General features: G+C 39.2%; 1 protein-coding gene and 1 long non-coding RNA gene across 4 annotated transcripts in view; one reads left to right on the top strand and one right to left on the bottom strand.

Annotated features, from left to right (window-relative positions):
• The window catches only part of LOC121737571 (inositol polyphosphate-5-phosphatase A), a 36,911-nt gene that overhangs the window by 13,847 nt on the left and 6,359 nt on the right, over window positions 1–16,705 (top strand). For all 3 annotated transcript variants that reach the window (XM_042129228.1, XM_042129227.1, XM_042129226.1), the window contains exons 3-10: window positions 7,684–7,851; window positions 9,854–9,979; window positions 10,708–10,836; window positions 11,586–11,747; window positions 12,367–12,491; window positions 14,475–14,573; window positions 14,984–15,155; window positions 15,539–15,675. In XM_042129228.1, coding sequence (XP_041985162.1) covers window positions 7,684–7,851; window positions 9,854–9,979; window positions 10,708–10,836; window positions 11,586–11,747; window positions 12,367–12,491; window positions 14,475–14,573; window positions 14,984–15,155; window positions 15,539–15,675 — 1,118 coding nt within the window. The remainder of the gene's footprint in view (window positions 1–7,683; window positions 7,852–9,853; window positions 9,980–10,707; window positions 10,837–11,585; window positions 11,748–12,366; window positions 12,492–14,474; window positions 14,574–14,983; window positions 15,156–15,538; window positions 15,676–16,705) is intronic.
• Window positions 1,256–16,275, bottom strand: LOC121737574. Its single transcript, XR_006037159.1, has 3 exons — window positions 16,266–16,275; window positions 13,889–13,897; window positions 1,256–1,424 (listed from the first exon to the last, which is right to left on the bottom strand). It is a non-coding gene; the product is annotated as an uncharacterized LOC121737574 (long non-coding RNA).

Below are 16,705 nucleotides of genomic sequence, written 5' to 3'. Positions count from 1 at the left end.
GTGAGGCTCGCCTCAGCCAGAATAGTGATAGAAATCGAATACAGAGAGAAAGAGAATCGTCTGTAGAGCGTGAGGCTCGCCTCAGCCAGAATAGTGATAGAAATCGAATACAGAGAGAAAGAGAATCATCTGTAGAGCATGAGGCTCGCCTCAGCCAGGATAGGGATAGGCATCGAATACAAAGAGCAAGAAAATCATCCGCACAGACACATAGCAACACCGAACAAAACGAACAACCAAACAGCCACAGACCCGAGAGAGTAACTAATTCATGGGTAAATAAAGAAAATTCTGCCAATTTTTGCGAAACTTTTATCGTTTACGCAGCACAATAGGAAAAATCACCCGATTTTGAAACATTCTTCATTGGTGCTCCGCTTCTATTGGTCTTAGCGTGATAATATATTATAGGCTACATCCTACTAATATTATAAAGGCGAAAGTTTGTTTGGATGTATGGATGTGTGGATGTATGGATGTTTGTTACTCTTTCACGCAAAAACTACTGAACGGATTTTAATGAAACTTTACAATAATATAGCTTATACATCAGAATAACACATAGGCTACAATTTTAACCGACTTTCAAAATGGGGGAGGTGTTATGTTCGTTTTCTTATATTCAACGATTACTCCGCCGTATGTTACCCGATTTTTATATCCACAAAAGTGGTGATTTGATGATCCATAAGTAATCGAGGGAACTCCTCAAAACTTATAGGGAAACGTGTGGTGACTTCGGTTTCGTGAGAAGTATTCTAAGCATATGCTACCAACAAGTAAGATTTTGCACCGAGATATACCTGGTATACCGTGGTTCGGAAGGTGCTGAGAGAACTCCTGATTCTTTATAGATACAAGTTTGGGAGTTTCGGTGTTGTTTTAAGAACAGGAACCATATGCTACTATGCAAATTACATTCATCATCATCATCATCACTACCATATTATACCATTTCATAGTCTTTTAGATCGAGACTCGAGTTTGTCAAGCGATAATTAAAAAAAAATCTTTATTTTATTTCTAAAAATAGTTTGACTATAGGCTATATTATATAATATATTATCACGCTAAGACTAATACGACCAAAGAAACTCAGGAAAATGCGGGAAAAACGGGGAAAATATTTTTTATGGGAAAATGTACGGTTTCTGTAAAATTCCTAATTTACGCGGGCGAAGCCGCGCGGGACATCTAGTATAATATAAATATAAGTACGTAGGAAAAAATACTTTCAGAATGTTGGTTCTACTGTAGGGCTAGCATAATAACAGTGGACATGGGAAAGAATCGACCAACTGACAGATTTTATCGACAAAATGGCGGATTTCCATTGTCTAAATGTCACTTTGTCTTGTCTAACTGTCACTTTGTCTATTCTTCGGTAGAAAGAAACTGTTTTTATAGTGACCATCCTACGCCTGCTGGTGCCTACCACCGGTTCGGAAACCCGGCGAGAAGAACCGGCTCCGGTAACAAGTCAAATAATTTTGTAAATTAACAGGTTTAAGTCTTCAGTAAACTGATATAAGCAATAAGTCTGCTTATCTGATGCATCGAGCGCATCCTTTCATGTTTTATCGATTCGATTATCGATATTAGGGATTAACGATTATTACAATTTGTCTTCTTATTATGGACATCTCTATTCAGTAGAAAAATGACAAGAACGTCCTGTGATTTAATGTTTTTGTTATAGATTTGTTAATGTTTTATGTTATAGATTTAAGAATCACTCAAGAGCAGCTTTTAAGAAAAAATCCTCAAACTCCGTTGATACCGTTGCGCCAAAATAGTTTATCGTGAACCGTACTGGGTCAAAAGTATCCTATGTCCTTTCCCGGGACTCAAGGTATCTCCATAGTCCATACCAACTGTCATTTCCCGGGACTCAAGGTTCTTTTTGCGTAAAAGATTCTAGGACGTTTTAGTATGAAATCGCTCCAAGAAATAATGTAATTCTTATTACACTAGAGACGGTAGTGATCATGATGGTGATTATATCGGTCACAGGCTTTTTACAGTCAGCTGAGTCCTGTAACAGGGGGTCGATATTTCTATAAATACCCTACGTGTCTATCGATCGACGCATCTCGTTAATGCCGTGGCTATAATAACTATAAAAAAATGACGTTGCTCTATACTACTAATTGTACAATAAAAAAGTTAAATGTTTTTAAAATTGGAACAACGCTGCTTGGAACGTGAAATTCAAATTTGGAACATAGGTTCTTTTGTAGTATTTTGTTATAAAGAAAGTCTTTCTTTGTAACAATTAACAAAATACTACACCCTAGTGTTTGGCTGGAAGAAAATGCCACGAGGCATTAAGCCCGCCTTTGTACAACAACGTGCAAAAGTTTTAAATAAATAAAAAAATAAAAGCCATGAAAGTAAAGTCACGTGAGGAATATTCTCTGCCGAATATAAATAGAAATCGATTACACGTTATCTCGCGGTGGGCGGACGTAGGGCGGTTATTTTAAGGCCGATACCACATTACCGAAGAATATAGTGGCGACTGGCGAGTAAAAAAGCGATTAAAATAGCGACTGTTGCTAATATATGATGGCGGTCATAGTGAGGCCGAACGGTTATACGTAAGTACTTAAATCGCCGCACTCAGATACATTTAATCTATACTATAATATTATAATTCTGCAGAGTTTGTTAGTTTGTTTGTTTGAACGCGCTAATCTCAGGAACTACTGGTCCGATTTGAAAAATTCTTTCAGTGTTAGATAGCCCATTTATCGAGGAAGGCTATAGTCTATATTTTATCACGCTAAGACTAATAGAAACGAAGAAATAGAGGAAAATGTGGAAAAAACGGGGGGAAATTATTTGAAAGGGCTTATTTGAACGCGCTAATCTCAGGAACTACTGGTCTGATTTGAAAAATTCTTTTAGTGTTAGATAGCCCATTGATTGAGGAAGGCTATAGGCTATATTTTATCACGCTAAGACTAATAGGAGCTAAGAAATAGGGGAAAATGTGGAAAAAACGGGGGAAATTATATGAAAGGGCTTATTTGAACGCGCTAATCTCAGGAACTACTGGCCCGATTTAAAAAAATCTTTCAGTGTTAGATAGTCCATTTGTTGAGGAAGGTTAAAGGTTATATTTTATCACGCTAAGACTAATAAGAGCGAATAAATAGAGGAAAGTGTGGAAAAAACGGGGGGAAATTATTTGAAAGGGCTTATTTGAACGCGCTAATCTCAGGAACTACTGGTCCGATTTGAAAAATTCTTTCAGTGTTAGATAGCCTATTTATCGAGAAAGGCTATAGGCTATATTTTATTATTCTATGACTAATAGGAGCGAAGAAATAGAGGAAAATGTGGAAAAAACGGGGGAAATTATATGAAATTGCTTATTATCTTAAGATTCTTAAGAACTACTGGAGCAATTTTTATGTTATTTGGCAAACATGAAGAATAGACCACGTTAAGGAACACAGGCTATTTTTTGCGGAAAAATGTACGGTCGCGTGAAATTCCTAAATTACGCAAGCGAAGCCGCGCGGAACATCTATATATAACTAGCTGTTGCCCGCGAATTCGTCCGCGTTAGCATAGTAGATCACATCCCAAGTATTATTTATTTTACAAAAATATTCAATGTACAGAATTGACTTTCCTACGATTTTATTATATACTTATAGATGTTCCGCGCGGCTTTGCTTGCGTAATTTAGGAATTTCTCGCAACCGTACATTTTTCCTTAAAAAATAGCCTTTGTTCCTTCACGTGGTCTATTCTTAATATTTGCCAAATAACATAAAAATTTCTCCAGTAGTTCTTAAGATAATAAGCAATTTCAAATAATTTTCCTCCGTTTTTTCCACATTTTCCTCTATTTCTTTGCTCCTATTAGTCTTAGCGTTATAAAATATAGCCTATAGCCTTTTCCGATAAATGGGCTATCTAACACTGAAAGAATTTTTCAAATCAGACCAGTAGTTCCTGAGATTAGCGCGTTCAAATAAGCCCTTTCATATAATTTCCCACGTTTTTTCCACATTTTCCCCTATTTCTTAGCTCCTATTAGTCTTAGCGGGATAAAATATAGCCTATAGCGTTTCTCGATAAATGGGCTATCTAACACTGAAAGAATTTTTCAAATCGGACCAGTAGTTCCTGAGATTAGCGCGTTCAAATAAGCCCTTTCATATAATTTCCCCCGTTTTTTCCACATTTTCTTCTATTTATTCGCTACTATTAGTCTTAGCGTAATAAAATATACCCTTTAGCCTTCCTCAATCAATGGGCTTTCTAACACTGAAAGAATTTTTCAAATCGGACCAGTAGTTCCTGAGATTAGCGCGTTCAAATAAGCTTTTTCATACAATTTCCCCCGTTTTTTCCACATTTTCCTCTATTTCTTCGCTCCTATTAGTCTTAGCGTGATAAAATGTATATATATCCTACCTATAGCCTTCCTCAATCAATGGGCTATCCAACAGTAAAAGATTTTTTTAAATCGGACCAGTAGTTCCTGAGATTAGCGCGTTCAAACAAACAAACAAACTCTACAGAATTATAATATTAGTATAGATAAAATCGTAGGAAAGTCAATGCTCTACATTGAATATTTTTGTACAATAAATAATACTTGGGTCGTGATCTACTATACTAACGGCGGGCAACAGCTAGTGACTTCTCAAATTTAATTCAACGTTCTAAAATCAAACTATTGTTGTCATTTACGTTTACGGACGCAAAGTCCGTTACATATCAAGGATGGACCTTTCACAACCTTACTTTAAAGAAATCATCTCAAACTTTCGTAATGTTGTAATGGTAATCAAAAGTCAAATAATGTAGGCGCAACATCAAACATAATTGAAGCGACAGTCGTCGCGACTTGCGAGTCGCTCGCAACATGACAACAGTCTGTTGGCGTCAAGTATATTTTTATCGGCGTAATTATATTGGCATTTGGTGATAACTGATAAGTAATTTAATTTGCGTGTAGGGGATTAAGCTATCTTGTAAGTTGTATGAGCCAATCCCATAATGGTTCGTTGGGTAGTTCTCAAGGGTTGTGGATTTGATTCCAGTAACACCATTTTGTATTTTTAATTTAACATTAATGTAATGTAACTATAAGAAACAAGAAAGCTTTATTGATGATGCATGAAATTATAGAATGAAATATTCTTCACTAGAAGACGCCCGCAACTCCGTTGCGCCTAAAATCGTTTATCGCGCGGGAACCGTACATTTTTCCGGGATAAATAGTACCCTATGGCCTTTCCCGGGACTCAAAACATCTCCGTACCTCAGCAAAATCGGTTCAGCGGTTTAGGAGTGAAGAGGTAACAGACAGACAGACAGACAAACGGACAGACACTCTTTCGCATTTATAATATTAGTAAGGATTGTGCACGCAAAAAAGATGTAAAAAGAATAGAAAAACAAACAAAAAATATTTAGGTGTCATGAATCATGATGGCGGCCTTATAACTAGGGAATCTAATATTCAATAAGTAGATATCAATAAGTAAATCTAATAAGTATACAGGGTATAACAAAAATATGCGATAATACTTTAGGGTGTGTACGTGTTCCTTGTAGAGAGTTCACTGTGAAAGTAGCAGCGCTGAAAGACCAAAAATTTTATTTTACTTTTGTATGGGGAAACTCGTGACGCTCGAGCCCTTGTCCATACAAAAGTGAAAAAAAAAAGAGTCTTTTAAAGATGCTACTTTCACAGTGAACTCTCTACAAGGAACACGTATACACCCTAAAGTATTATCACTTATTTTTGTTACACACTGTATATCACGGGCAGTGACAGTTTAGTAGAGAAAATACTAGAACCGAGATACATATTGCAGTAAAGCTAAGACATGCAACTCTGTTGTACCGACTACGTGCTGCAGAGTTATTTCCGGCGGATGCACACTGCACGGGTCGATATAAGGGAGGTAGGGGTGTACCTTAGAGGGCGTCCATAGATTACGTAAGACTTTTTGAGAAATTTTAAATGGTTGAAGCTTTAGGATGGATCCTTATTGCCGTGATAAAGTTAAGTGTTTTAGGAATGCTGGAATATATAAGAATTGTGGAAATCTCTTTTTTACCGTAACTTACCGTACGTGCGTACCGTACGAGCGTCCGAATTATGTACTTAGATCTTAAAATGTCTCATTGGTGCACCTCCACCCGGGATCGAACCTGCACCCTATCGAGTGCGAACCAACGGTCTTCCCACTAGGCTACGTTCTATGGCTCTATGCCGGGGGCGCGCACTAGCGGCCAGGCCGCGGCGGCCATCAAAAGTATGGTGTGACCGCTTGACAGCGTGCGGCCAGTTGCGCGTGGTCTATAGCGGTTTCATACTAAGGTATCTATCTCGATGGCCGCCGCGGCCTGGCCGCTAGTGCGCGCCCGGGCTATGGCTCTTTTAGGCTACGTTAAGAGGGTTCTTAGTAGACCAGCGGGGCTAAAATGGTCGCTTTGGAGAATCCTATTATGAATCACAATACCTATTTTTTTTTAATCGCAAAATGCAAATCTGTTTGCAATTCATGTCTAGTAATTCGTACTAATTTGACATTTGTCAGTTTGACAGTTTTGACAATTCATTTGCTGAATTGATTGAGATGAATTGCTAAATGTGACCATTTTGGCCCATTCAGAGAGCAGCAGCAGAGCCTTTTAAAATATTTCAACTTTTACTCGCAAATGCATGTTGCATTTAAGGTCCACTCACACTTTAATTAATTCGCGTCAGAACGTAATCATATGTAATTGAAGACGTTTCTCGCCTTAGTGGCGAGTGCGGTCAATTGTTCCATCATCATCACCATCACCTGCGTCAACATCACATCGGTACCGACCTGACAAGAAACAGTTATTCCTCCAAAAAGTCAAAAAGTTAATACGCAGTGCTAAACGTACATACATACTCTCTGAAAAATGACCCTTCTTCCAACGCAGAACAAAATACGTGTGGCACTCAGGGACTGCCGCAGGAAAGCTATTGCATTGCATTTTCTATCCACTTATGCAAGTCGTCGCACGCACACAAACACCGTGCCCAAAGCGGGGAATTGACTACCGGGCCGCCCGTCACGGGCAGTTCTGTCGCATGTCTGCTCGTCAATTCCTAGGTACGGCACAGACATGCTCGCCGGCCCGTGCCCGCAGCCTGCCCGCGAGATCGCATTTTTCTCGCGCGGGAACGGGCAAGTCTGTACATGAATGGTCGCAACTCGCAACGGGCGGCCCGTCGTCATTTGCGCCTTGGAGAGCGGCTGGATTGCACTTAAAATATTATCTTAAAACATATTATTGTAATCAATACAAACACTAAACTAAAGAAAAACCAACAAAAACAATTTTGACATTTATTTATTTCCATTTACCGGTCGCATCCTTGGTTGTGGATAGTTAAAAGCAAGGATTACATGAACACCAATCTACGTACAGCAAACTTATTGAAAAATCCAAAGAAATGAATGCCGATGCTGATCTATCATTTGTTAAAAAGAATGTCGAGTCCATGAGTCCACGACCGAGCTGCAGCCCTCTATCTATTCGACTGACTTGCTTGTTCTGTGTGTGTTCAATAGGGGCAAGCGACAGACTGCTGTGCCGGTCGGAGTGGGGCGTGTTTAGTTTTTTCCGTTACCTGAATTTTTTTTTAAACCTACTATTTCCTCATTCCAGGCATTAGGCAACATGTACTTCGCGCACTCAACGCTGACCGATCTCAAGATATGGGACTTCGAACTCAAGTCGTACGTGGACGTGGTGGGGAGGGAGGTGAACAGCGGGAATATAGAAAAGGTCACCACCAAGGAGAAGGCTAAATTCCCTCAGCAGTTCTTCCCGGAGGTAAGGGATCCAAGGTCTTCCTACGAGCAAGAGTCAAGAAGTTCTTACCCGAGGTATCAGTCAAGTTCTTCCCAGAGGTAAGAGAGAAGGAAGAAATTACGCCAGACGTTCTTTACAGAATCCAGAGGTAAAACCTTTTTTCCCAGAGATGCAGACGCTCCTTCCAGAGGTAGAGTAACCACAGACGATCTTTTCGAAGGTAAAATACACCCTAGTATTTTTTTCCGGAGGAGTCTATCCAGATTCCAGAGGCAATAAATGCTAGGAAGGCAGATAACATGTATTCGCGCATTCTTCTTTTCTTCCCGAAGGTAAGAGAGAAGAGCTTCGAAGGGTAGATATTGCCACATACTTTCTTTCCAGATGAATCCCAGACTTTATTTCCAGAGGCAAAAGCTCCTCCTGGGGATAAATCATCATAGACGGTCTTCCCAGATATAGTTTTAACGCGTAACTTCCTGCCGCGCACTGCAAAACTCTGGAATGAACTGTCACCAGTAGTATTGTTCGGACCAATACGACTTGCAACCTTCAAGAAAAGAGCGTATTCCCTCTTAAAAGGCCGGCAACGCACCTGCAGCTCTTCTGATGTTGCGAGTGTCCATGGGCGACGGTAGTTGCTTACCATCAGGTGACCCGTTTGCTGGTTTGGACACTTATTTTATATTAAAAAAGGGGCAAGAGTCAATAAGTTATTTCCAGAGGTATCAGTCGACAGTCAAGGTCTCCCCGGAGGTGAGAGTGAAGCAGAGGGGTTAGTGCGAGTTTTATTCGATCATACGCATCGAGCACGTTAGCGCGAATTTATATGGAATCAAAGCAGCGCCATCTACTGGCTAACGTGGATACTGCTTTGATCCCATATAAATTCACGTTAACGTGCTCGATGCGTCGGATCGAATAAAACTCGCACTAACCCTTCAGATCTTTCCAGATATAAGTTCCTCCAGCATTTCTTGTCAAGGGTAAAGGATGCCTGGTATTATATTAGCCAGAGTTTAACAAAACTAGATAAGTTTAGCGACGCTAAAAGAGTTGTTTTTCTAATTAATAATAATTATTGTATTCAGCAAATTCATGACGTTGGGGAATTATTTCTCATTAAAAACAGAGAATAAAAATAACTTTTTCAGTACTGCTACTTTCACAATGAACTCTATTGTAGAGACACATACACACACTAAATTATTAGCACTTAGTAGCACATATAAGCTGTATCCAGTTAGAGTGTAATTTAGAAATGTGATGGACTGTTAATAGTGTAAAACTAGTTAGCTCCCGCCATGTTGGTGACGTCACAGCGTTGATAAGCTAAATGGGACGTCCGAATTTGTGGGTACATTAAATTAAACCAATTGCTGGTTATTATCGAGTTTGATTGCTTCCTTGATTGGTAATCGACGATTTTAATCGACTGTGGAGACAAAAGGGTTATGATTTTTGCAGTTGTGTAGGTACAGACTACAGTTAAATGTAGGTGTTTCTATAGGTTCAGTTATACAGGGTGTAACAAAAATAAGTTATAATAATATAAATAAAATGATATATTCCCTATGAAATCAACACATACTATAGGTCTACCAGGATCTGATGGCGGATGGCAGATTAAAAAAAATATCCTCGATCATTGGATACATTTTTATAATTCACATCTTTCACACACATAACCAGCCGCTATAAGGAAAAAAAAAATCAAAATGTTTTATTCCAATCACCCCGGTATTGGAAGAGTCAACTTCTTTTCTCACTTTTTGCCATCAGATTCTGGTAGACCGTACTTCAAATTTGTGGCAATGGTTTTTCTCAGTATCTTTTTTTTCTACATGGGGATATGCTTTACGCATCCCCGGCAAATTGTGGATATCGGCTGGGGTATGTGGGACTCCTGTAGTCTACCAACTAAAACCCCATGGTGCTCCACTCCTCGCTTAAGGCAGAGTTGCGGGTACGATAGAAGCTACCGCAACTTTTCTCAGTATCTAACACTAACTTATATTTTCAGTGCAAATGGTCACGCAAGGGTTTCCTGCGCACGCGCTGGTCGATACGCAACACGGCGGTGGAGTTCGTCAACATACATCTTTTCCACGACGCATCCAACCTGCTAGCGATGGAGCCTTTCCCCTCTGTAAGTAAACCGGATAGAACTGGATTGAACCAGTTTGTTCTAGAAGTTACTGGTGCATTCTTGAATAAACTGGTTATTTCTTGCGCAAATGATTGCGCTGTTCAATACTTCGATATGCATCTGCTCGCGATGGAGCCTTGCCCCTCTGTAAGTATACTGGATAAAACTAGATTAAACCAGAATAAACTGGATATTTCCAGTTTAAGTGGTCGCGCAAAGACATTACGCAAAACGGTGGTAGAGTTCGTCAGCATATTATATCTGTTCCACAAAGCATCCAATCTGCTCGCGATGGAGCACTATCCCCTCTATAAGCAAACTGGATAGAACTGGATAATTCTAGAATAAAGTAGATATTTCCGGTATCAATAGTCGAGTTAGTATTTCTTGCGCAGGTGTTTATGGTTCAATCTGATGACGATAGAGCATTTCCCCTCTGTAAATAAACTGGATGAAACAAAATTTAATCAGTTTTCTCTAAAAGTTAACGGATACTTTATGTTTAAATTGTCGCGCAGAAGTTTTCGAGTTCAACTTGGCCATGGGACTTTGGCTTTGACAAAAGGCTTTGTATCCTCTTGAACCGATTAATATAGGTTTATGGCATTGACCACATATTTAAGAACTAAAAGATATGTTATGGGAAATGCCACACCACAGCGGCTTACGTACGAACAACGCTCTATAACGTTTTACTGACGTGTTGTGACGTGATAATCTCTTATCAGGTGTACTGCCGAAGTCGACGGCGGGCGTTACGTCACACGTTACGTCATCTCCACTCCGACGTTAACGCGGCGCCGTACTTCATATTCGGTGACTTCAACTTCAGAACCGACACGGGGGGCGTGGTTAAGGTATGTCTATCTCTTTCTATATCCTTAATGGAGAGAGAGATGAAGCTATTATCTTACTCTTTCTGTAAGTCTTTAATTTGACGTCAAGGCCGTGCAGTTTTTTATATTCGGTGACTTCAACTTCAGGACCGACACGGGGGGCGTGGTCAAGGTATGGCTGTTTCTTTTTAAGTGTATAGTAGAGAAAGGGAGAGATCAATAGAGCTATTCCACACTCTGACTCTTTACTCTCGCGTCAGCTGGACTGATTCCTTCGGCTACGTCACGACGATTCGACGTCAATGCGACGCCGTTCTTCATATTCAGAGACTTCAACTTAAGAGACGAGTTGGAGGCCGTGGTTAAGATATGTCGGTCTATTTCTGTCTCTCGCTCTGTCTCTTTCTTTTCTTTTTTTTTTATGAAATAAGGGGGCAAACGAGCAGACGGGTCACCTGATTGAAAGCAAATTCCATCGCCCATGGACACTCGCAGCATCAGAAGAGCTGCAGGTGCGTTGCCGGCCTTTTAAGAGGGAATAGGGTAATAGGGGAGGGTAAGGATGGGAAGGGAAGGGAAGGGAATAGGGTAGGGGATTGGGCCTCCGGTAAACTCACTCACTCGGCGAAACACAGCGCAAGCGATGTTTCACGCCGGTTTTCTGTGAGAACGTGGTATTTCTTCGTGCCGAAGCATGGCTCTCCCACGTCAAAATTCCACAGACGTATTTATATTCTACAGACGTAATTTTGACTTTTTTTTTCTTTCAGAAAGTAACGGAAGAGCTGACAGCGTGCAGGCTACAGAACGGGACCAACACTGAGTCCTCCAAACTTCAGTTCCGGTCGAAATCCGATGATCGCATCGTGCTTACGGTAGCCAAGAAGGAGTTCTCGCATGTCGATCATCAGAAGATATTCAGGGAGCCTTGGGTAGGTAAACCATCCATACTTATATTATAATCTGTCATTCACCTGACGGTCTGGATCCACTGAAAATCAGGGACTGCGAACCGCGGTCACTATCTGAGTGGATGCCAATTCAGTTTTTGATCATTACACTCCCTGCCTTGCTTCGTTGGAGTTTCAAATCTTGTTATGCCATTATAAATATGCATAATATTTTTGTATTGTCGTATACACTATTAATACACTGTAACATTTACTTACTGTGGAATGTGGATTGTTTTGTATTCTATATCTGCAATCTTTTCATTGTATCATTCTTGTGGTGTAATGGTAAAAAAGGGGAATAAAGGTTTATTTATTTATTTATTTTATTTATTTTTTAAATGTGATAGTATGTCTGTCTGTCCGTCTGTCTGTTACCTCTTCACGCCCAACCGCTGAACCGATTTTGCTGAAATTTGGCATGGAGATACTTTTGAGTCCTGGGAAAGAACATAGGGTACTATTTATCGCGGAAAATGTACGGTTCTCGCGCGAGTTCCGGGTTTCATCTAGTTTGAATATGTTTATATTTATTATTTCAATTAGGTATCTTGGCCCATATTATAAACTTTTTTTTTTTACTTTGACTTGGTCGTTTCAGCTGCAAAGATTCGACCGTGAGCTAGAAGCGCTAAGACCGCACTTATACGAGTTTCCTGTGAAGTTTCCACCCACCTACCCCTTTGAAGAGGACATACACCTCCCCACGCATTATATGAAGACGAGGTTAGTAACAATAATAATTAAATCGATAGACGCTTAACACCACATCAGTCTGGCCTCGTGCTAAGTATCTGAAGGACTTGTGTTACGGGTACTAGACAAAGGAAGTGTACACTATACAGTATGCAGATTACAGGGTGTAACAAAACTAAGTGATAATATTGTTACGTGCTAGGGTTCGAAGGATTTGGAGAGAAAGACCTGCTGACTCTTATGAAGACTTTAATCACTAGCACTAGGTCCAACACTAAGCACCAGGTCTAAACACTAAGCACTATCACTGTCCTAGGTCGTAGCCAAATCTTAGGTTTCACTGGTTCACTCACTATTGATCACTTGTTTTCACTCCGAAGTAGCCTTGAAGATCGCTCGAACTGAACTGAGTCACTGGCCCGCCTTCCTGCGGCTATTTATATAGGCGAGTCCTAGACGGTACCAGAACATTTCTTTCTAGAATACATTCTAAATATTCCACACTTGTTTACGGGAATAGGATACATCCTATTCCCGTAAACAAGTGTGGAATATTTCTGGAAGCCTAACGCCATCTAGTATCGAGTAGGAGTTTTATGTTGTTTTAATTCCTCGAGTGGTTCCACAATTTGACGCTAGCTATGGCACTACGTGTCCGTATCCGTAACAATACTTTATTAGGGTGTGTACTTGTTCCTTGTACAGAGTTCACTTTAAAAATAGCAGCGCTGAAAGAGCAACTTTTTTGAACGGGCAAATTCATGAAATTTGCACATTTTTCATGGAAACATTGAAGTCAAAAGTTACTTTTCAGCGCTGCACACGCTAAACTTTACTTTATTTTGTTATACCCTGTATAATAAACTATCTAACTCGGCAAACGTTATTAATATCATGCAAGAGAATAACTCAACCGTTGTCCTTAAAATATAAAGGCAGATGAAAATTATAATCAACTAGATGTCCCGCGCGGCTACGCTCGCGTAAATTAGGAATTTTACAGAAACCGTACATTTTCCCATAAAAAATATTTCCCCCGTTTTTCCCACATTTTCCTGAGTTTCTTCGGTCGTATTAGTCTTAGCGTGATAATATAATATAGCCTATAGTCTTACTCGATAAATGATCTATCTAACACTCAGATAAGTTTTTAAATCGGACCTGTAGTTCCTGAGATTGACGCGTTCAAGCAAACATACTCTTCAGGTTTATAATATTAGGTAGGTATAGATTTTTTTTAATTATCGCTTGACAAACTCGAGTCTCGATCTAAAAGACTATGAAATGGTATTATATGGTAGTGATGATGATGAATGTAATTTGCATAGTAGCATATGCTTTCCGTTCTTAAAACAACGCCGAAACTCCCAAACTTGTATTTATAAAGAATCAGGAGTTCTCTCAGCACCTTCCGAACCACGGTATACCAGGTATATCTCGGTGCAAAATCTTACTTGTTGGTAGCATATGCTTAGAATACTTCTCACGAAACCGAAGTCACCACATTTCCCTATAAGTTTTGAGGAGTTCCCTCGATTACTTATGGATCCTTCATCAGATCACCACTTTTGTGAATATGATACCAAATTAGGATGATACCCTATATACCAAAAGAAAAATTTTGAAAATCGGTTAACAAACGGAGTAATCGTTGAATATAAGAAAACGAACATAATACCTCCCCCATTTTGAAAGTTGGTTAAAATTGTAGCCTATGTGTTATTCTGATGTATAAGCTATATTATTGTAAAGTTTCATTAAAATCCGTTTAGTAGTTTTTGCGTGAAAGTGTTACAAACATCCATACATCCACACATCCATACATCCATACATCCAAACAAACTTTCGCCTTTATAATATTAGTAGGATAATTACTAAACTTTAGATTAATAAAAAAATTAGTTATTGTATGGAGTTTATGTCACAAGCTTCATCAAATTGAACTAATGATTACGACGGGATACTGCATTGTTTTGCTACTTGATGATAATTGTTTCTTTGTCAACTCCTCAGATGTCCATCATGGTGTGATCGAGTGTTGCTGTCGCAGTCTGCGCGGTTGCTGCTGCAACACAACGAGCGACCGGACAACAGGCACCTGCACAGCTCGCGGTAAGTGCTTACCAGGGCCCAAACAAAGAACAACAACTAACCGAATGTATAAAGTGCTCTATTTAAAAACAAACGCTGCACTTTTGTAACATTAATATTTAAAACTAAGGCATTAATATTTAAAACTAAAATGTCTGTCGCATCCAACATAGAAATTAAAACATTTTCATTCTTATTTAAATTAAAACTTAATCATATAATAGAAATTCCAAAAATACCATTTATTTCTTCATTACTAATTAAACTGTTTAATTTATCGGTCAACTTCATTCGTTGTACAATTGGAAGTCGAATCTATTTCATTTCATGTAATGTACTAAAACAGACAATTTCCAAAAGTAAATGAGCTTGTCCCACTATTTTGTCTACATCTTCCAACTTCATAATCATTCCAAAATAAAAAATTTCAGGAAATCCGTAGCCGATTCGTCTGATAGTGGTAGCGGACGAGTGTCGTCCTCAGACACCAGTCCGGCGCGTTCTAGCTCGCCTTCTGCCACTGGCACGGCCACTGGCACAACTATTGGCACGCCAGCTGGCACGGCGACTGGTACGCCAGCTAGTAACGCTAATACGCGACAGGTGAGGTATTATAATAATTATCCATTAAGATCATTCTATTTGTAGCTAAAAATCGTATGAAAATAACTCTGTTACTTGAATTTACCACTATGTGTTACTATATAAATGTAAATAGTTTTTGCTACCTTAATTATTATGACGTGTTGCAAATCTTTTTTTAATGAAAGGTAATAAACTAAAAATGTGTAGTAAAGTTGTAAGTTATTTCGATAGATTTCGTAAAATAAAAAAAATACAACATTAAATCCTTATAACCCGACCCTAAATTAAAAAAAAACCTACCTTTAGTTAGACTTTGTTAAAGATTTACTCAAAATATAAAAGAAAGTTTCACTCACAATAGGGAAAACCTGTAGTAATTAAAATAAATATTCTGTTTTCAGTACCCCTGGTCTCCCAGCAAGACGCTGTCCAAGAAGGGCAGCATGGCGGAGGTGGACGCGCTGTGCGTGCCCGCGCTTCAGGCGGCGCGCAAGAGCATCGCCGACCCGACCGGCCTGCAGCAGGCTATCAATGCCAGGTGAGTTGCCAGTTCACCCCAAGACTGTCTAAGCTCTAAGAGGACAGGAGGTCTAAAATTTGTAGCAGAAAATCGTCAATAGGGAAAACAACTCTGTTACCTCAAATTACAACTGTGTTACTATAAAAAAGCATCGCCGATCCACCGGCCTGCAGCAGGCTATCAATGCCAGGTGAGTTGCCAGTTAAACCCAAGACAGAAAGAGAACAGCAGAGGTCATGCTAAAATTTGTAATAGGAAATCATCTATAGGAAAAACAACTCTGTTACCTCAAATTACAATAACAATAACATCTCCGATCCCACCGGCCTGCAGCAGGCTATCAATGCTAGGTGAGTTGCCAGTTCACTCCTAGAAAGTAGCATACGAGTCACTGGCACGCCAGTTACTAGCACGGCCACTGACACGCCACCTTTTGGTACGACCACTGGCACGCCACCTACTGGCACGTCAGCCAGCAACGTTAATACGCTATCGCGTATTACAGGTAAGGTAAAAAATTTGTAGCAGAAATTCGTCCATAGAAAAACAACTATGTTACCTCGAATTACCACTATGTTACCATATAAGATGTGGTTAATTATTGCTACTTAAATAATGAGATGTTAAAATTGTGTACATCTTTTTTAATTAAAGATATTAAACTTAAAGATATGTAATAAATTTGAAGTAAGTTTAAATAAAATATGATCCCAAGATAATCCTACGTAAGTAAGTGAGAAAAGAAAAATTTCTTAAATACTTACTTGCATAGCTGGGCACCGTTAATCAAATAGTTAACTTCGTTAATAGTTAATCCGTTAAAAAAAATTAGCTTCGTTAAACGTTAAAGCGTTACATTTCGGACGAATTAACGAATTAAGTCATATTTTCACTATATCAAGTAACTTACTTGATATAGTGAAAATATGACTTAATGAACTTATGAAAATATGACTTGGTACCAGACAGTCAGAAAATGTTGGTGTGCACATTATTTTTAAATTATTTATTAGAATGACTTGTTATTAAAATTTTCAGGCTTAGAGGA

This window comes from Aricia agestis, chromosome 21 (genome assembly GCF_905147365.1).
Source record: "Aricia agestis chromosome 21, ilAriAges1.1, whole genome shotgun sequence".
NCBI classification, from domain to species: domain Eukaryota; kingdom Metazoa; phylum Arthropoda; class Insecta; order Lepidoptera; family Lycaenidae; genus Aricia; species Aricia agestis.
The sequence above is the reverse complement of the archived record's forward strand: the minus strand, read 5'-3'. Positions and strand labels throughout refer to the sequence as shown.